Source organism: Hemibagrus wyckioides, linkage group LG04, assembly GCF_019097595.1.
Source record: "Hemibagrus wyckioides isolate EC202008001 linkage group LG04, SWU_Hwy_1.0, whole genome shotgun sequence".
NCBI classification, from domain to species: Eukaryota; Metazoa; Chordata; class Actinopteri; order Siluriformes; family Bagridae; genus Hemibagrus; species Hemibagrus wyckioides.
Genome location: NC_080713.1, coordinates 28287466 through 28309668, shown reverse-complemented (window position 1 = coordinate 28309668; position 22203 = coordinate 28287466). Strand labels below are relative to the sequence as shown.

Here is a 22203-nt window from a genome sequence, read left to right as displayed (position 1 = left end):
CATTTAAAACCTGTCTTCTCTCCCACTGTCCCAGGCGTTGACCTCTCTCGTGCCATCTCTGATGGGTCACCTGAGCGACGCCTCCTTGAGCGACGCCCTCCTCACCGTGTTGATGGACATAGCCCAGGTTAGCCCCGCCTCACTCGGGCCATTTCTTCCAGCACTGAGGATTGTGGGTCAGCAGACTCCAGGGCTGCTGGGACATGTTGCTAAGATCCACGGGGCGGTCGGTCTGACCAATGAGGTGAGCACCGGATAGTTACAGTTATACACGCACTTTATTATTTATTTTTGGAAAGGAATACTAGAATTCTCAAAGTAGTCATAGAAGGGGCTTGTGGTTAGAGATGAAATGTCATAAATGAGTTCCATCATAAATGCACATTTTTATTATTTGATATGCCTCACTAGAGTGTGCACTAGAGGCCCGTTTGGCGTTACTTCGCTTTGACCGTTTAGATGGATGGACATGGCTAAGGAGGCTTGTAGGAACAATATTTATAAGACATTCTTGTTTGCACCAGAGGAGTTTCAACACAGACCCTCACAGACCGTTTAATAACTTCATTTCCTCGTAGCGCCGCCCCTCTTCCATTGCAAAAAGCAAAGTTGCGAGTGTTAAGTGCATTAAGTGCATCCAACATTCCACATTTTTTCAGTTGAATACGTGCTTGAAGTGCATTTCTTCTTCTAGGAATTTTACTCACACTATTTCTACAAGTAGTACAGGTGGGATGCACCTACAATGTTTGGAGTCGAATCATTGATTGATAATAAAAATTTATTTATTTTGCTATCAGTATCTGTTTTAAAGAATACTTTATAAATCCCTCTGAAAAATAGTACTGACGCATTCTAGGTTACCATGACAACCTGTGGATACGTGCGAGTTGGCGGTTATGTGGATATTAAACAGGATCGCTTGATTTTGCATGATATAGTTGCATGACTGTCTCTTAAAATCTTTCCTGTGTTCAATAATAAATAAATTGCTCAGCGCAAACAACAGTTAAAAATTTGCAAACAGCTCCGACTCGCACCTTATCCTTCTGGAAAAACGCTTGCCTTTGCATACTGGAAGATGATTGGCTGTTGGTTTTTATGACACCTGCATGTCAAACACTCAGATTTTTCATACATGAAGGTAAAGGTTATGCAGTGTGTGTGTGTGTGTGTGCGTATGTGTGTGTGAGTGTGTTAGCATGTCCGGTACACTGTTGCTCCATGCCTTTGTGTGCTGGCACGCTGCTCTGTTTGCTCCACACATTTTGTTGTATTAACTGAATTGTTTCATTGTGTTGGTGAAAGCAGGAGGGCTGAAAATGAGGCGTTTCTCTCTGCTCTCCTCGGCCATTGGACTGAAAACATGCTGAACTGCCTCTCATTTTTGCAAGCTCTCTCTCTCTCTCTCTCTCAGTTTCTCTGTGCTGTATCTCTCGTACTCGGCTCTAATCCTTCCTCTCCAGCGTTCTCCTCAAAGCCATGGAAAGTTAAACAAAAGCGCTCCTTATAAACGAAGTAACATAATCAGGAACATCTTTTATCATACATGTGCACTTCCAAATAACAAAGCCAGCATTATTTCCTATAACGTGCACGGCACAGAGCCACCATTTCATGGACATCCCATTCCGAATCTTCGGAATTCCGTTTTTCTGTCTCACAATTTCAGTTCCTAGCTGCAGTTGGTTCTCATTTAACGTTTTAGATTAAAACCATGGACGGAAATCTTATAACCCTGGTTTCATCTCATCCTGTTATATGCAACCACACAGTAAATGTGTAGAGAGATGTTAGCGAGAAAAATTAAGATTTGTGTCGATAATTTGTCTTTAGCTAGTTAGCTTTAGAAGCTACTACTGTTTCTAATTATAAAACTCTGAATAGGCCATGCCCACAAGAGACAACAATGAATGAATGGAGGGCCATAAATAAAGCTCTGTTTATAAATAAAAAGGATCAGTTTTTTCCTGATCCTATATTCAGTGAGGTTTCCTGTGTACTCAACAGATTAGCCTCTTTCTTTTCTCTCTCTCTCTCTCTCTCTCTCTCTCTCTCTCTCTCTCTCTCTTCTGTTGACTCAGGCTTGAGAAAACACTTAAGTCACTCATCCCTGAAATTAAACACCTTAGAAAACGTTGGCACGGTAAAAAGGAGAGATGAGAGAAGTCCACGTAGCAAACATTTCAACACAAACACACACTAGATCTCCTTCACTGGCAGCTACGGTACGTAACGTGTAATCCGGTGGCCTGGGAATGAAAACGTCTCCGATGTTATTGGAGCTGATTTTCTCCAAAAATGAAAAAGAATCCAAGAAAACAACATGGAACGGTGTCCCAAGCTAAGATTTAATAATCTTAATAAACACATTCTAGTCCCTCCAGCTATTGTTGCGGTAAAATTTGCTGTGCAAATGTTATTATTTTATTTATTTTTTGTAGAAAGCTACTTGAACTGGTGAAATCACAAGCACAGGATTCTTTATCCTAGTGGAGACGTGTAATAAGTTCCTTAGCTGTGGTAGCTTAGTGCTTAAGGTGTCGACACATCCAGGCTGGGTTTTTTTTTTGCTGAGTGAGTGACTGCTATATCACAAGCTGGAACAAGTTACAACTAAATGTTGCTGTAAACGGACAAAAATAAGGATAAGGATAAATTTGTATTTGTTGACAAAGCACGCATGCACAGGATGTGCTCTTATCGGAGGAAACTAATCAGCTTTAAAGCGATATCAGTAACTCTGCTCCATCTCACCACTCTGTCCTTGCTTATTTTCCTACAGCACCATGTCCCCCAAGTGTTTTATTGCTTACACATGAAAACGTTTCTCCTTCTCTGAGAGGTAATTCAGTCCTGATTACTAGTGATTGGATAAACTGTTTCTTTTCCTCTGTGTGGACGTTCCTGCTGTGAATCCACTGTTTTCCGTTCAGATGGCACGTGAGAGCGGTTCCTTAATACATCTTGCGTAAAATATACTATAAAAAGCCCTAAAACGTTAGCGTTCTCCGAAATGACGCATCCCGCAGCATTCCTGTGTCTTCTCTGATGGGGAATTCTCACATGGCTTACGCAGCTGAGTCATCGCTGGCAGGCTGCGCTGAAGCTCGAGCCATAAACCGGGCTTGTCATTTCACTTCAGAAACTGGACATGCTGAAGCAGTTGCAAAACTTCGTACAATACACTGCTACCTAAAAATATGACTGGAAAAGAACATCTATTTCCAGATGTTGTTTTGGTGATAGGAAATGAGAGCTAGACGTTTTCATGCAGCGATGGTCAGAATGCAGCCTTGTGATGGAAAACGTGTAGAGAATTTTGTAGAAAAACGTTCTTCAATATAAGTTGAAGTCGCTCAGTCGTGCTGCAGCAGCTGAATGCGTAAAGTCTTGCAGCTTGAGAGCAAAAGCTTCAATAACCTTTATGTGAAAACATCAAAATAAGGGTTGTTGATGATCCCCAGACACTTTCACCACAGGTTAAAAATTTAGATCAGAGGAGAGAATGACTAGTTTGGATCAAGCTGACAGGAAGTGGAACAATTACTCTATTAACTCTTTTTTAACTCCCTAATAACTCTATTCTTCTTTAAGAATTCCTTATAACTTTCCTTGCACCTTTGTCTATTTTACTTACCTATCTATTTACTTATTTACCTATTTACTTATCTAGCATATCTGTCTATTCAGTATTTTTGTACTTTTCTACTGTACAGATTCTCACACTGTGTTTCACATCCCCACTATACTCTACACCTTTTTGTTTATTACCCTGTATCTCATCTCATCATCTCATTATTGCTTTGTTTTGTTTTTGTTTTTTGTTTTTTTGTAGCCCTACACTCTCAGAAAGAAAGGTACAAAATAGCACCTTTTAAGGTACAAGTGGCCGTCGCTGGGGTGGTACCCTGAAGGGTACAATTTTGTTACCTCTAGTGATACCTTTATCTAGTCATACCTTTATTTTGGGAACATAATTGTACCCTAAGGACCTATTGTGTATGGATCAAGGAACAAAACTGTACCTCCGCGGTACCCTTTTTTCCCAACAGTATATTGTAATTGTACTGAGCTGCTACAACATTTTAATTTCCCTCCACAGATAAATAAATTCATTCTGTTCTGTTCAATTCTATTCTATTCTACTCTGTGGTGTACGGAAAAGCATCTCAGAACATACAACATGCTAATCGTAGAGGCAAAAACAGTAAAAGACACATCATGTTCCTCTCATGTCAACCAAGAAGAAGAATCTGAGGCACTAGAGAGCTCTGAAAGAGGAAAATTTGAAGAAATTTGTTTTCTAAGAAATCAGGCATTGTCAGGAAGACCAAGGTCCAGACTGAGCTTCCACACTGAGCCTATAGAGCTGCTAGGTGGCTATGAATAACTTTATAAACCTGAAATCTGCATGAACCTGGAACTCAGGATTCTCACAAAATAACAAAGCAAAACCACCAACACAAGGCCGTTAATGATGACTAGATTTAGCGTGCATCATATCCCACATCATTGACACGTTTCCTCGCTCTTTTCCTGTCATTGCTTATACAAGCAAGAAATAATTACAATTAGATGATTATTTATTATCTCTGGCATCGAGTGCCCGGTGTAACGACAGTGGAGTTGTCAGGGATGTTTTACAGTCTGCAGCGATGCAGATGGTTGAGTCTGATTAATGGTTGGATTATGAGCGTGAGGAGTGAGTGCGATGTACCACAAAACATCCATCAAATCACATTACAGCTCCACGGCGCTGTGACAGGACCGGACAAATGCGTTTCAGCTGCATCGCTGTAATCTGACTGCTGTAGAGCGGTGGACTGGACCTTCAGACGAATATACACACAGAGATTGTGGTTCATTCGTTAATTCGGGTCCTGTTCAGATTTTTATGGCAAGACTCTAGGGGTAGATATGACCATTTTTTTTTCACGTCAATCAATTTTTAGATATTTGGATAAACTGGGTAAAAGTGTATAAAAGTAATATTGAACTTGAAGTAATAAAAATTTCCAAATTTGTTTGTCACTTCTGTCTTCACTTGATGATTAACTATAACACAGAGGAAAGTGTCTTTAAGCTCCGCCCACATCACAAACACATCAACTCATATACCCCTTAATAGCTTGTTTCTTCATATACAGTAAATATAAAGTAATGTCTCATTATGATGTACAGTAATTTATTTCATAAACCTTCTTAATACAGACTGGTCTGAGCTGACAGGAAGTCAAATAATCACCGGTATCCATGACAGCCTCAGATACCTGTTCTTAGCTGACAGGAGAGAAACCAGACCTGGTCTGATGTGCTGTTTATATCTCATCCAACTTTAAATTGGATGTTTTGAGATGCTTTTCTGCTCAACACGGCTATAAACGGTGAGCTACTACAAACTTCCAGTCATCTCAGAGCGACCTGCTCATCCTCCTCTGATCTCTCTCAGCATTCTCATCATCAGATCCTCCACACGGGATGTTTTTCGCACCATTCAGTGTAACCTCTACAGCCTGTTGTGTGTGAAAACCCCAGCAGGAGATCAGCAGCTTCTGAAATACTCGTACCAGCCCATCTGGCACTACCAACCAACAACCAGGCCACACTTACAGTCTCAGAGATCAGACTTTCTCCTCATTCTGGTGAACTTAACTGAGGCTTTCTTTTTTTTCTTTTTACCTGCATCTGCATTATACCTCGTGATTGGTTGATTAGGTAACTGCATGAATGTTTATGCCGGTGTTCCTAATAAAGTGACCAGTGAGTGTGCATGCTTATTTTTAAACTCTGTATCACTTTGTGTAAGTTCGGAAACCAAACACGTTAGTTTCTAGATGACTTGCATTCATAGATAGATAGATAGAAATTTGGGAAATTTTCATGTTTATTCCAATTCCAGAGAATCTTATTACCGAGGAATTTCCAAAATGTTCAGAACTGTTGGATTTCTGACAAGAATTGTATTAAAAAAAAACATAACAGCACATGATATTTTCTTGATTAAAAGATAAATAAACAGCGTTCCAACCAATCTTTCTGTCACATCAAGACTTCAAATTATTGAAGCAATTTTAAAGATCATTATTAATCTGTGGGTTTGTGATTTTGTGTTATTGAGATCACCATTAGATCACCATTAGCCTCTCTAGTGATCGAATTATTAGAAGCAGGTTAGATGCAGAAGGGAAATAAGACGGCTAACATTCCTCTTGGAGAGTGCAAGCGATGACCTCACAGAGAATTTCTGCAGTACTGGGAATCCTGCAGGACCAATAGAGGAACGCAGGAACCTCATTTGAGCCGTGCAGCAGGCATTTGGACACCACATGTGCCCCAGTGAACGGCACCCCGAGGGAACATTCATCACGTGATCTGAGGAACGGCTTCTCCGAAAAATCAAATAAAGGCGTCCAGGGGGGCATGAAGTGGACTTCAGGGAGAAGCTGTACCCGTTTTCCAGGAGCTGTTTGTCAATCTGCCACCAGTAAATGCTCCACATTGTTTGGTTTTGTAAGCTTGGTTTGGCTGAACATCTTTAAAAGAAAGTGAATGTCTCTAAACAACGATGTTATGAGAATAACAAATAAAAAAACGTTCACGTTTATGACTCAAGAGATCCACATTTAGAGTAGCGTGTGGCTGTATGCTACGTGCCATCGGCTATTGCTATACAAACCCCATATCTCCACAAATGGAGCGTTGCTCACTGTTCTGTTTGTGTGCTTTGTTTGTGTTTGTGCTGTAACCACTGTTTTATGAGTAGTAACAATAACAACGAAACTGTTGTGTTTTTTATTTTTTATGCCATGTCATACTTGACCACTAAATGGCCTTTTAAACACTGAGGCCTGAGCAGAGAGCCGTGTTGGAGTGTTTGGCAAGGACATTGTTGTACTTTCAGAAGAGGAGGTGTGGGAATTTAGCTAGGGGGCCAAGCACTATGATGTTGGCACCACACACACACACACACACACACACACACACACACAAACCTGGAAGCTACTGTATGCATGTTCTTTATGGAAATAGTGTAGTTAATATTAACGCCACATAGTGTGTTATTCATGTGCCCACGAGGATGGGTGTAACCCACATGTATATATTTTTACACATGTTGAGGGCAGTACAGCGGGTAGCCTCACTGTCTCACAGCTCCAGGGTTCCGGCAGCATGGTTCTTAGCTCAGGTCATTGTCTGCGCATGTCTGATCTACTGATTGAAAAGTTGTGAGTTTGAGTCCCAGGCTCTCACTGTTGAGTTCTTGAGCAAGACTCACATTTTAACTGTCATCTGTTTTGTTTTTAGATAAAGGTTTCAGCTAATGGGCTAAAATGTAAGGGTACAATACGTTCTCCAGGGTCTCTAGTTGGTCATTGTAAATTGCCTGCATTGCATGAATGATGCCCTGTAATTGACTGGCATTGCCTTTCGGGGTTGTGTTCTATAAACAAGCTCAACCAGAACAACCAGATCCATCATGACCCTGACCGCGCTTGCTGAGGATGAATAATATTTCAAGTCATAAATGTTGACTTCTTGAATATGCCATACATCTTACAACTCTTCTCAAACCCGCTCATCTTTCCTTTTCCAAATATCGTTTTCAACTAAAGTGTTTCTTAAATCATTGGGAGGTCATTTTTATCCAAATCAACTTACAGTTAAGAGTGGATACAGTAAAGTAATTAAGGTTTAAGGGCCTTGATCATTAGCTGGTTGATAGCTCTCTGGCAGTCCTCAGATTTCAGTACAGAGGAACCTCGGCATACGAATGCGCTCCTTTACGAATTTTCACCTGAAGAATTGAAAAATTGCAAGAAATTTGCATCGCCATACAAAGCATTTTCGGCATACGAACAAACCAAACCGAACGCTGGCCAAGTTGTTTTGTTGACAGATTAATGACGTGGGCGGTCTGTTCTGTTTTTAGCCCAAGCTTGGTGGCACGACTTCCTGTGAGGAGCCTTGACATGGAATGCTTGGCTTGGGTCAGTTCTTTGTAAGCAGCCATACAGCTTACATACGCTTCATATTGGGAATATTGGTCATATTTTTGGGCAGCTAGAACGGATTATCTGCATTTACATTATTTCTTATGGGAAAATTTGTTCCGCAATACACATTTTCGCCCTTAGAACTCACCTCCAGAACAAATTAAATTCATATGCTGAGGTTCCGCTGTACTGCAATTTTCTGATCTTTCTGACCATTAAGCCTTAATCCAAAGCTCTAATCCATGACCATTAAGCCTTAACCCAAAGCCTTATCCATTAAACCTCAACTCAATGCCTTAACCTTTAAGCCTTAACCATTCAGCCAAATCTCAGGGCCGTAAACATTAAGCCTCAAATCAAAGCCTTAACCTTTAAGCCTTAACCCAAAGCCTCAACCATTAGGCTTTTACTGCTCATGTCCATGATGTAGTACCTCAGGTTCTATTGCTACGGCGACCGAGTACTTCTTTATTTAATAATGACCTTGAGCTGCATCCTTGAGCTTTCTTTTTAGAGATTAATGGTTAAACATTGGATGGTTGTTAGCTGTCTGAAAAATGAAGCTTGTTTAGTCCATGTCTCATATCCAGCGGATTGCTTTAAATGGTCCCACACAGACAGAGAGCATCTCATGTTCCTGCAGTCATGTTCTCCACAGTGCCCATGGCTCCCACGTGGAGTATCAGTAGTGCAATTGACTCATGCTGACATTTCTACACAATGTTCATTCGGCATTAGCCACACTAATGGCTCTGAGGTGTAGCGTTCTCTCTGAGCTGTAACGACCCTGACAAGCTGCCCAAACATTATGACTTATTCTCTCCAAACCCATTAAAAAAACGCCACATTGAGAAGCAGGTGCAGTCATTAGGAAGAGCTGCTTGATCTCCAGCCAAGCGGGAGGGGAAATTATTTACTGTGAAATAACGTCTTAATAGGCAACGAGCGCCTTCCCGTTACAGCCGGATTGCGCTGGTAATTATTTATGCTACGACAGCATCGGTGAGTGCTTAAATCTGAGTAATAGCAGCATGGCTCATATGGTGGTTCCAGCTGTAAAGTTTAGATTAATGTGCTAGTATAGTGGACGCTCTTTAAAAATGTTAACACTGAAGTCGGTAGAGTCTCTGCACTTCTGTAGAGCTGATTTGCTTAAAAGTTTTTCCATCATTGTGGTTTTTCAGACAGGTGAGAACACACACACACACAGACACTCACACGTCTGAGCGGCGAGCATGTGGCGATGTCATTTGGATCAGCTTCAAACACATAAACAAAGTGAATCAACTCTGAATCGACTCTTTTGCAGGAGTGAATCAAACATGCCATTTTGTAGATGCTGTTGAGCTGCTAAACTGAGCCAAAGGACAGAGCTGTAGCACTGCAGAAATGAACACTTAAAGTTATATTTATATTTTGATTTATTTAGCATCAGCTCAGTTTCTGTTCGTTTGGCCCCATTTGATTCAGAGTCGGTGTTCTAGATGGGCCAATCTGTTTCAGCATGTTCAGTGTTATAATGAAGAAAGAATGAAGTTACAGAGCATCAGAGGACTCCTAAAAACTTGGCATACAACTCTAATGATTTTTATGAAATGATTTGGCTAGATAAAGATCCTTCTGTCAGGCACGGTGGGGAGGTAAGTAGAGATTCGAATCCTGCTTTATTGAATCAGCAGGCCTCCGGAGCCGAGCTGGTGTCCGGTTTAAACGCTCCCAGATGTTTACATGTGTAGTCAATTCCCCAGATTCCTGGGAAGCTCCGACATGTTTATTTAGTCACCTTAAACCGTGATTATACGCTGACCTCTGCTTATTATAGTATCAGTGACTTCTCTGTTTTATTCTCCGTTCCTTTTGATCCATATCTGTTGTTAATGATATAGCGACCGAGCTGCCAAGGCTGATTCTAGTTTTTTTTTTATTAAAGGAAATGATTTCTTGTTAATGTTCTCCGAAATGCTCACAGACGAACGGTGATTGGATTTCCACTTGTTTTTGGCCGGTTGTCAATAAGCAGTGTGACAGATGAGTCAGAGCTGCATGGCCTGAGTCACTGATACACTCACACATTGACATGGCAGCTTGCACTGATTATTCTGCTGGTGCAAGATTCCTTGAAAATTCCAAGAAAGCAACAGTTGACAGTAAATTTGCAGTCAGATTCCGAGGAACATCACAGTTACACAAACATTTGTTTCTTTTACAGTAATAATAAAGGACACGTCATATTCTGTCTCAAAAATCTGTTTGCTTTACACTTTTAAGCCTGAAATCCCTGAAGAAAACAGAGTTACACCTTTAACTCTGACACTGGAGACTCCTTCTATGAAATGCTGAATAAGCCTCTCCTGAAGGCACATTTGCCTCAAACACCTGGGGATAGGGGTTTGATTCCCCACTGTGTGTGTGGAGTTTCCATGTTCTTCCTGTGCTTCAGGGGATTTCTCCTGGTTTCTTTGGTTTCCTCCAGTCCAAAGACATGCACTATAGGCTGAGTGACTGTGTTCTGTAATGGACTGTCCAGGGTGTCCCCTGCCTTGTGCCCTGAGTCCCCTTGGATAGACTCCAGGTTCATTGTGACAGGTTCTTCTGGACAGATGGATGTATGGATGGAAGATAAACTTCTCCTCAGAGAGATCATTTTATTCTGTTTATGTGCTGCTTTAAAAATACACGTCTTTGTAATACAGCTGTTGCTATAGAAACGGTAAGGTTAGGCTATAAAAGTGTTACATGAGTGAATAATGTGTGTGTTGTTAGGATCAGGCTCGCGAGGCTCTACAGTACCTGGTGTCTCTGTTGGCATGTATGGAGCACAGCGTCCATCACACAGTTCTGCTGGAGATCCACAGCCTGACCGAGCGCTACACCTCCATCGTAGGCGGCGCAAAAGACATCTACCGCATGAGCAACAGCTTCAGTGCCATCGCACGGCTCCTGGGACGCAGGCTACAGTCTGATCATTTAACACCATGCATGTATGCACACACACACACACACACAACACACACTTTCTATAATTTTTCCTTTATTTTCCCATCTGTTCTCCAGACTCTCTCTCTCTCTCTCGTTCTCTCCGTTTAAATTCTGTTTATTTTCACTCTGCACTCAGAATCTAAAGGAAACAATTATGCAATTGTAGAAACCATTCGTTAGTGTCATAACCACATTTCTAGTTTTGTTACAGTATCGTAGCTGCCGAGTCCAAGCTTTCTGCCTGGATGTTTTCCTCTTCGTTTAGGTCCCAGAATAGCGACAGCACTTCAGCGGCCTGCCGACACTCACATTATTACTGGCACAAAAAATGATGGATTCCTTCAAATTTAACTCTGGAATCAAATTCCCTGAATAGAGCAGGCTGAAAGAGGTTGCTGGGATAAAATGTGTCTTTAAGAAATAAACGTCATCTGATGGAGAAATTTAGGTGGGTTTTTTTTTAGATGATGATGGACAGAAGGATAGAGGGAGTATGAAATAATAGAGTGGAGATGGAGGAAAGATGGGAGTCATGATTATAGTGTGCTACATCATTCTGACTGATGAAATCTCTCCCTCATGGCCTTTCTGGTTTTTCGTTTTGCTAACTGTGTTGACCGCTTAATGCTAAGAAACGTTACAGTTAATCTCTCTTCTCCATTCGAGGTTAGATTGCTTAGCTGAGGAATAAAACTCATGCAGTTATGGCGCAATAATCAAAGACAGGCTGGTGTGATGGATACTGTTTCCACTTCTCCATGAAGTTGATCATTTTCCTCTAGCAGCACACCTGAAGTGTTTTATTCCTCTTATACAAAAGCACGTTGCCATGCTAATAGTTATTTCATAATGAAAGTATGGCATTTTTATCTATTTATAGTTACAGATAATGCTCTAGAACATCCAAAATCATGATATGTCCAGATAAAGACTTATTACTGATCTTCTTCTAACAGTGTAAACTGAAAAAGTGTGTGCTTTTGTGTATCAGAGAAAACAAGGAGGTCGCAGATCCGAATCGGTGTGACTCCGATTCCAGAAAACGTGATGAAGACCAGAGTCTGCAAGTGAAGATCCAGGCATTTGAGGAGAAGCTGGAGGAGGAGGTGGCTCAGGAGGAAGCTGGAACGGACTCACCGGGGCCACAGAGGTGTCACAGCCTGGGTCAGGTGGCACGAGACGAGCGCCGAGACATCAGGTTCAATCGGTGGGTGGGTTTATGGTCAAAGTCCTGAAGATCCTGGGAAACACGTGCTGACACTGGAGACTGCTTCTATAAATGTTACATAAATGCCTCCAAGTTGTTGCTATAGAAACAGTTTAGCTGTGATTTATAGGTGCACTGCTGCCAGAGCTGCTGTTCTAGAAAATTAATCAACACCTTCTGACCAATCAGAATCCAGAACTCAGCAACACTGCGGTATAATAAAAGATAACAATGCTACATTTAGAGCTGCCTGCGGAGTCGGTGAATTAAACAGTTTTAGAGGAATGTGCAGTTTAAGAGCATTTGGTTTGCATTTGAGACTAAACTTCATGCTGTGTTAATGAACGTGAAGCTGTGTATCAGCTGCCTACTGAAAGGTCACCATGTCAGGCTGTGTAACTTCACACACTGCACCAATTTTTTTTTTTTTTCACGCTGTTGTTTTATCAGAACAAACGTGTAAGCTACGCTTCTGAAGGTTATAGTGAGTTAGATGAAGTGCTACGTTCCAGAGAATTCAAGATGGTGTCCATCTCTTTTACCTCCAACCTCTAACCTCTCTGTCAGGTCAAAGAGCCTGGCTCTGCATGCCGTTCAGTCACGTTCCGCTAATCCTGACTGCATCCAGGATGGAGAAGCTGATCTAAACACAGAGGACTTTCTGATTGAGCCCATCCTCTGCCCTGAGTCTGGCCCAGCAGCTTCCTCTGCTCAGGAAGAGCATCAGAACTCATCTTCTCCTGAGGAAGGAGGACAGACAGACAGCATGGACCCTCGGGAAGGAGACCGGCTCTGGAAACACCTGAGGGACAACTTAGAGAAGATCCGAGCCTTCTGTGCAGATATGGTCACACAGATCCCGATCCCTGAGCGTTGCATCATTGAAGGTACATGGCTACATCATTCAGAACACTGCTTGGCCAAGCTAGTAAAATGTTAGCACCTTCTCAAGCTGCAGTAATATAGAATTTAGATGTTAGGATGAAGTAATAATAGATCATTGATAGCATAAGCAGTTTCCCTCCTGGGATCAGCAGAGGCTTATCTTATCTGCTAGTACTCTTTATCGTACTTCATTAACTGTCTCACATGCCTACTTTCCAAAAACAGAAATAATTGAATATTGGGTGGGCTTTCACCCCGAAGGGTCAAACTCGTGTTCAGTTGCTGTGCAATTCTCTGGCAGGCTTCCTGTTCTCCACATTGATGTAACCTAACACTCTCCCACACAGCTACATTTAGGCAATTCATCAGTCTGCTAGAGTTTGAGTATGAGCATACGGCTGGAAGGATTGAGCACGTGAGCTTTAGACTGTGCTGGAAAGTTTTAGGGGAAAAATAATTGAATATTGAGTGGACTTGCAGATTAGCTGTGTAGATTAAGCATGGAGGTGGATTTTAAGATAAAATAACATAATAAGATTAGATTACAAGGTTAGAAAGAATTGAGTAAAGAGTGGAATGTAAGCTGTGTAAGTGGAGCGAGTAATTAATAGGCTTTACGCTAAGACAATAAGGAATGGGTGTTAGATTGAAAGGACTGAGTTACGTGTTAAATATAAACTAAAAGGACTAGTGAGTGGACTGAATTGAGAAGCTTCACTAATAATTGAGCTGATAAACTGAAAGGATTAAGTATCAAGTGAACCATCATCAGAGAGGATTGAATAACAAGTGCATTATAAACTGAAAGGGATTGAGTATCAAGTGAACCATCAACACAGAGGATTGAATAACAAGTGAATTATAAACAGAGAGGATTGAATAAGTGTATTATAAACTGAAAAGATTGAATAACAAGTGTATTATAAACTGAGAGGATTGAATAACAAGTGTACTGTAAACTCAGCACATTATAAAATAAGGATTCAATAATGAGTGTACTTGTTATTCTGACACTTATTCATTGAGTGGTTATATTCTAGGTAGACAGTGTTGAGGCTGGGAGAATTAAATAATGAGTTGAATTTTTGCCTACAGAGGATTGATTAATGAGTTGGTTTTACACATTGTAGATCAAGTATCGGAGCCTGAGAGCATTGAGTGGGAATTAGACTGAGATGACTGATTAACGTGTGGGCTGTAATTGAGAGGATTGAGTAATGAGAAGGATTTCGGCTGAGAGTATTGATAAAGAGTAAAGTAGAGTATTTTAATAACCCCTAAGGGGAAATTTGGCATCACAGCTACAGGGATTGAGTAACAGTTGAGTTTTTGGCTGAGGAAGATTGATTAACGAGTGTGTTTTAGAGAGTACAGATTGAGTATTGCATAGGATTTAAATGGAGAGGATTGAATATTCGGTGGATTGAATATTAAGTAAAGATTTATGTTGAGAGAACTGAGAAAACAGTCATGTTCTTTCTGAATTCCCCAAGAGCAATTTTGCCCTCACTTCTGTGAGGATTGAGCAACGAGTGAGGTTTTGTCTGAGGAGGATTGACTAGCTAGTGGGTTTTGGACGGTGTAGATAAGGTGTAGTGGATGGATTTAAGACTGAATGGCTTTAAATGGTCAGGATTGAAGATTTATTCAACCTTAAACTGAACATTTCTATCAGCATTTCTAAACTTGTAATCGGTGCTCATGCCCACAGGGTACTGTGCATATTGTGGAAGAATTCCCAGCTGCATCCAGGTAAATTATTTCCTGTCTACAGTTTACTGAAGCAGTTGATCAGGTGTCGCGGTTTTGCTGAGTCTGACGCCGTCAGGATTGCTGACAGACCGCTGCGTCATGCACATTTTTCCCTCCTGCTTTCCCAGCTCCTCTCATTTACAAGCACCAAAAGGAGTTCAGAGATCTAACATATAAGAAGTTGTTAAAATGGCAGTTTATAATATAGAACAAACATTTCATCACAGATCATGATTTCTCTAGAAAAAGATTTCAGCTCTGGGGTAGGGCTGCACTTCTGTGGTCCTTTTGTCTGAAGATTTCCTGTTTCTACATGCTCATACTTTCACGTCTCCCCCACAGAGCTACAGTAAGGTAATTCATCAGTGTGTGTGTGTGTGTATGTGTGTGTGTTAGACAGCAGGAGGTACAGGGTTGAGTCATATTCACCAGAACATATGGAAACTGATTATAATATTACGCTCTGATGTGTGGGGTTGAACAATACCTGCATGATTGACTGAGAGCAGTGAGTGGTTCAGGGTCTGGGTAAAAACAAGCCAGGATGTAGATTGGCTGAGATGAATTGCCCCTAGGTGTAAATACTACCACATATAAATCACTCGCTGCTGCTGAGGACAGCCTAAAGATCACCGTGAGATTACTGTGGGTGGTACCACACAGACGTCATAAAGACGTCTTCCTAGGAAGTCTACACTTGATACAACCCACATAGCAGACGGGTCTGGGCCAGATCTTGCATTAAGCTGGCACTGCTGGCTGAGTTCTGGCATGGCAAGTGGTATGTCAACCAGATGCGGAACAGGTCTTGCAGTGATGGAACTGCTTATATGATGGCATGCCAGATGTGGTGTCGCCCAGTGCTGGCCCACATCTGGCCCACCTCTGGCAAACCAGACATGGGTCACCAAAGGGCCGTCATTCTTTGTGGTATGTGGGTCGAGTGTAAGTGCATTGTGTGGGCCAGATCTGGGCCAGACCTATTTTGCTATCTGGGAATAGACCTAACGTTTAAACTCTACTGATGCTTGGAACATCCTCACTTTATAGTATACAGTTATAGAGCAGAAATGATTAATAATCCCGGATTAGGCCTGGGATGGGTTTCCTTTTCATATCAGGTTCCTCTCACGGTTCCTCTCTTCTTGCTCATGTCATCTCAGGGAGTTTTTCCTCACCACTGTCAGCTCACTAAAGATCCATTTTATATCCAGATTTCTACAAAGCTGCTTTGTGACTATGTCCACAGTTAAAAGCTCTGTATATATAAGCAAAATTGAATTGATTGACGAGAGTTTGAGTGTGTGTGCATGTGACATATACTGATGATTCCAGCTGCATTACTCTAGTTTGTTTGAATACAAATGTCAACGTTAATTTAATCCACATCATGTTTTTCACCACCATTTTCCCCTCAATTTGTTCAATCCCCAATTTCCACCCACTAGCTAGCTCTCAAAAGACAGCTACCACCCAGAGAGGATAAAGGCTAACACATGCTTCCTGTGAGACATCTGAAGCCAGATTGCTGCTCATGTTATGGCACAGGACTCCCACTGTTGGCTAGTGATTGGCAGGAGAGACAGTGTGTCCATGTGCATTTTCAGGATTGAGTTTTGTCCCACTCTGGAGCTTCTTACATCAGAATTTTGGACTTCACATTTGGGCTCCAAGTCTTTTGGTTTTTCCAGGTTACACTTCTGACTTTCTTTGTTAGAAGTGCTATCATCTAACCGAGGTACTAAAGCAGAGAGACTTCTCAAACAGATCTACTGCAGACTTCCTGTTCAAGTATAATCACAGACTGAAACCTAACACCGACCCTTCAGAGCTATAGTAAGGTAATGTGTGTGTGTGTGTGTGTGTGTGAGATAGCAGGACGCACAGGGTTGACTCATATTCATCAGAATATGTTGAAAGCGAAGGTAATTTCGCATTTCGGTGTGTTGTAGCAGGCAGAGATCACGGCTTCATCGCCATTCTGACGTCACCTGAAGTTATTCTCATCTCCTTTTTCATGCAAAGGAAGCTTTTTTTTTCTTTTGCATACTCAGTAGTATCCCGTCAAATCAGGAAGTGTTGAATATACTCCTGCTTTTATTAAGTCTGCATTATCTTATTTGGTCAAATTTATGTCATTTATACAAAATGACATTCTACATTTCTTAATAGTATTGAAGTGTGTGAACTGAGGGAATGAAGCCTTTATTATCACCACACATACATTACAGCACAGTGGAATTCTTTCCTTCGCATATCCTAGCTGAGGAAGTTGGGGTCAGAGCACAGGGGCAGCTATGATACAGCACCCACTGGAGCAGGGCGGGTTAAGGGCCTTGCTCAGTTGCCCAACAGTGGAGCTTGAACCCCGATCCTCCCATCAACAACCTAGAGCCTTAACCACTTGAGCCACAGGGATGTGTACAGAGGATGCTCTGCGTGAACTGATCTAAAGAGATGTGTAATCATTTTTATCTGGACATTAATGAAAGGAGTCTCCAGTGTTAGGGCTTTGTAACAGTCAGAGATATAAATCTGTGATTTTTCTGGGAAAGAAGAATTTAAGCTTTGTGGGAAAAGCGAATCTGATATACAGAGTATTATATACACTATGTAACACATATACATACATATGCATTGTTATCCAAAAATCAGGCCCATTACAACACTCCTAGAGTGCATTAGAGGCTTCGGATAAATATTTACATGAGTTCCAGGTTAGAGAGGGACGTTTACAGTAACTCTAAAAATGTCCTCCCATCATATGAACCTCTTTTACCCCAAACAGCAGGACTACTTTCCTTTGAAATCCCCATAAAACTGGCTTTTTTACAGCTTGTGTCCAAGCAACATGTCAGAAACCTGCAGTAAAGATTCGAAGGAAGATGTATTTCACTTATTTATATGTGAGTGAGATGGATGTGGAGGACCAGATCAGAGCGTGAAGAAAGCCCTGAACACACAACCACACTTATACGCACACACAAACACTGTACACACACCATACATCGATACTGACACCTCGGTTCTGCTCAAACTTTTAGAGTTTGTACAGACATCCCAGCAAGCACGATTGGTTAATAGCGAGGTCATGTGATCCCTGGAGAGGATTTTAGTGATGAAGTGATCTCAGCGCTATCAGTGTGGTTCTAAGCTGCTAAATCGCCAGCTCACTCCTCTGCTTCAGGGATATGACATCAGTAACAGGGAAAAATGATGTAAGGTGTGTGTGTGTGTATGTGTGTGTGTGTGTGTGCGTGTGTTGCAGATACCCAGCAAGGCTGTGTTGCTAAGCTGTCGTTCTCGTGTCCAATGAAAGGTCATTACTGCCTGTACGGGAAATCCAGCTTGTCGCTGTGTAGCGGTCAGCCCCACCTTTGGATCCGCATCATGCTGCTCGCTCTGCAGGTCAGTGTGTATGACTGATATCTATGAAGCCATCATGATGTTTCTTTAAATGTTCCATGAAAATAATTGCATTGGACGCCCCTGGGGTGCACAAATCACTTCCCTCATGAGTGTGTTAGCATTAGAGTTTCAAAGTTTAACACAGTTCAGCTCGAACTCGAGCACCTGGAGGGCATTAACTTGTCATCAACTGTTCACTATTAAGGAACCTTCTTATTTTTTGACCGAGCACCTTTAGGGCACTTTATTATATTTTCTTGCATGGGGAGCCACTTTGTTTTTTCTACACTGGAAGGGCATCTTAGAGGCTACGTGATCATGCTTTGACGTACATAGGTGCACCCTAGAGGGCACTTATTCTATCACATGTAGAAGAGCCTATAGGGCACAGTTTAGCTATAAAAGCACAAATCCTGATCACAGCCACCTGAAGCGCATTAACTTCTTGTTAACAATTCACTATTAAGGGACTAGCTTCTTTTATCTTGGATCACCTAGAGGGCACTTTTTAATGTAGGACAGCCTATAAGACATTATGTTTAGTTTTCCCCACTGAAAGGACATCTTAGAGGCTACATGATCATGTTTTTATGTACAGTAGAGGCTATGTGATCATGCTTTGACATATGTAGGTGCACCTTCAATTCTCCTACATATAAAAGATCCTATAGGGCACAGTTTATCTATAAAAGCACACATCTCAATCCCAGACATCTGAATGGCATTAACTTATTAACCATTCGCTATTACTGAAGTTTGTTCTGTTATGTTGAGGCACCTACTTCATCAAGATTTCTTGTGTGCAAGAGACTCTATAAGGCACTGTGCCTAGTTTTTACCACTGAAAGGGCAATTTAGAGGCTACATGATCATGTGTTGGTATATATTCAAGCATCCTAGAGGGCACTTCATCTCATTTTCTCACATATATGAAGAGCTACAGGGCACACTGTAGGGGAACCCTACAATTTTACACAACTTAAACATAAAAACACAAATAAAACAAAATAAAGCTGAAAATAGACACCCTGATTCCTTTACCCAGAGTTTTCGTGATGTGTTTCTCGGTCACATGACAGACAAGCCATGTAGCTTCAACAGAAAAAAAGGAGAAGGAGAGTGATGGAACGAATGTTTCTAATTATGCAACTGTAAACAGATAAAAAGTATGATGTGTGACTCTAGTAAATGAAGAGTTGTTTTCGTTGGTGAATTGCTGTCGTAAACACTTTGGGATGTGATGTTATCAGATACTGTTCCACTTCAGGGTTGTGACAGTCAGTCTGCTTCATCACATCATCTTATTGTTAATTATTTTCCTGTAACAGAAAGTTTTATTCCGTACATATTAAGGTTTCTCTAGTTTATTCTAGACAATCGTATCACCAAAGACTTTCTGGCTGTATGGGATTGAGTGTGTCTGTTTGTGTGTGTGTGTTGCTATAGAGCAAGACTGATGAAGTTCTGGGCTCTGAGGATGTGTGTGTACAGCAGCTCAGGAGACTTTGGGAGAAAACGCAGCTTAAAGGAGCTCACAGCTTCGAGCTGGCCATGACTCAAACTGCTGTACCACAGAAGAAGGTGAGACAGAAGAAATATGACCTATATCTATATCTCTGTCTTTCTTTCATTTCCTCACTTCATTTCTCACATCCTCACTTCAGACTCACTTGACCTTCAGAAAGGGACGGATACAGGCAGCCTGAGGGGACAGGGTGAAAAGATAAAGTAAAATAAAAGGTTGGAAGAAAAAACAGAAGCACCTGGGGGGGCATTAAATTTGTTATCAGGGATTTTGTCTTGTCTTTTATATTGGAGCACCTAGAGGGCATTTCATCGCATTCTCTCACATGCAGAAAAACCTATAGGGCACAGTATCTTAGTTTCTGTGCAGGAAGGGCACTTTAGAGGCTATTACATATATATATATATGTATGTATAAGGTTTTTGCATATTTAGGGGCACCCTAGTGGGCACTTCATCAGTGTTTTCCATTTGAAGGACAGTTGCACATTCTCTGTTGTACAGGCACCCTAGAGGGCACTTCAAATGGGACACCCAAGAGGGCACTCTATAGTGCACCCTATGACTGACACCGTAAATCATTAGGTGCTCCCTAGAGGGCACTTTATCACCTCTATTATATGTGCCTTCCTAAAGGACACTTTATGGTGGACCCTATAGGGCACTTTATCAGATTTTATCTGTCTTCCTAAAGGACACTTTATGGTGGACCCTATAGGGCACTTTATCAGATTTTATCTGTCATGTGGCACAAATATCTGTCAAGCAAACTAAAAAACTATAAAAAAGGGTTTGAGTGTTCCAGAAGTTTAGAAATTTTGAAATCTAAAATAATGTCACAACGCCCATTGCTGAGCACACTGCAGGATTCCCCCACTGCAGGATTTATTACTGTTACAGAATGAGGAAAGCAGCACAGCAGTTTGGTTCTATTTAATGACAGCTTGTGGTCATATCTTATCTCAAAGCGTTGCGTAAGCATGACCATCCACCACTCGCAAACATGTTTCTCTGAACTGGACGTCATGGAAGGGGAAATAATTAGGTCTGGAAGGGAAACCCAGCTGTTACTTTGCCTTCTCATCTGTCCTGTCGCTTTCCCCGTTTCCCCCTTATCGTAAAACTCTAAGAGCAGTTCGTCTTCCACGAGCATGATTTACTGTACACATCTTGAGAATGCGCCAGCCATATGGAACACGTGCACGTCTTTAAGTGCTTTTCTGTTAAACTCCATAAGTACTAAAGTATACACATCTAAATCTAAAGCTAACATAAAACCTTTGGGCTTTTTCACAAAGTTCAAAAATATGATAAGTTTTGTTGTTGAAACCCTACAGAGCACATGGCCAAGTTCTAGTTCCATCACCCCCTCCCAGTCTTACTCATAAACTTTTTTATTTTTAAAAAGAAATAAGGTCTTAGTGTTACCCGAACTTCGCCCTGGCCTCGTCTCGGAGCTGTGATTTATTGTCGGTCTTTCTCTTAAAGGCCGCCGTTCACCGTAAACCTGGCTTCAGCGCTCACTGAGCTGCTAATAAACACCACAGCGAGTCTGTCTTATCACCGGAGCTCTGCTCTCTGTTTCAAACCATGTGTTGCTGATAACCTCAAAAAAACCCGTCAGGCTCTTCACTTAATCGGATAAGTATCCTGAGATCCTGAGACACTATCATGACCTGAGCCTTTCCGATTCTCATGCCAATTAATGATGTTTTCACTCTGCTTTAAGTCGACTGTCCATCCAAACATGACGCACGTTTCTGACCTCATGTGAAGCTCCATCTTCAAGCTCTTCTTCCACCGACCGTTGACGCTTTTTATTTCTGTAATAGCTACTGTCTGGACAGGAACCTCACCACCCTGTGATTTATGCTGAAGGGTCAGAAAGAAGTTTGCTACCTCAATAGATAATGAGCAGATGCTCAGGAACTGGGAAATGAGAAGCACATGGTTGAAGAGGAGCATATAGAAAATGAAAATGCCGGGTTTTATAGCTGTCGCACTGCAACAACAAACTTGGTGCTAATGAGAGAAAACAGACTTGAAAACACACTCACACACATACACACACACACACAACGGGAGGCAGTGTATGCAGTGATGAGAAGATGATGTGGAAGTGAACTCCACCTCCATTATCACAATGTTCAGCATTTCCAGGTGCTACTAAGGTTTCGCTAGCTTGCTAGGTCATGCTAATTCTTACTCAATGTTAATACTACATAGATAGTTAATTATCTATCAGTAATGCCCCTTAACCCATTACACACTATCCTGAGCATCACTTAAAGGCACTCGGGTATATTTAGCACAACAGGCTCTCAGTACCGAACATCAAAATGGTATCTTAACATGCTTTAAGCTATTCAAGCAGCTAGCTGATAGCTTTACCTCTACATGCAGTCTGAAAAATGCTTGTTGAAGGTATTCATTGGGGCAGGGATGGTCATC

At 41.5% G+C, this 22203-nt stretch overlaps 1 protein-coding gene across 4 annotated transcripts in view; it reads left to right on the top strand.

The window, feature by feature from the left end:
- The window catches only part of veph1 (ventricular zone expressed PH domain-containing 1), a 100148-nt gene that overhangs the window by 37803 nt on the left and 40142 nt on the right, over positions 1 to 22203 (top strand). For all 4 annotated transcript variants that reach the window (XM_058387791.1, XM_058387790.1, XM_058387788.1 and 1 more), the window contains exons 6-11: positions 35 to 244; positions 10761 to 10978; positions 11968 to 12183; positions 12751 to 13070; positions 18089 to 18228; positions 19675 to 19809. In XM_058387791.1, coding sequence (XP_058243774.1) covers positions 35 to 244; positions 10761 to 10978; positions 11968 to 12183; positions 12751 to 13070; positions 18089 to 18228; positions 19675 to 19809 — 1239 coding nt within the window. The remainder of the gene's footprint in view (positions 1 to 34; positions 245 to 10760; positions 10979 to 11967; positions 12184 to 12750; positions 13071 to 18088; positions 18229 to 19674; positions 19810 to 22203) is intronic.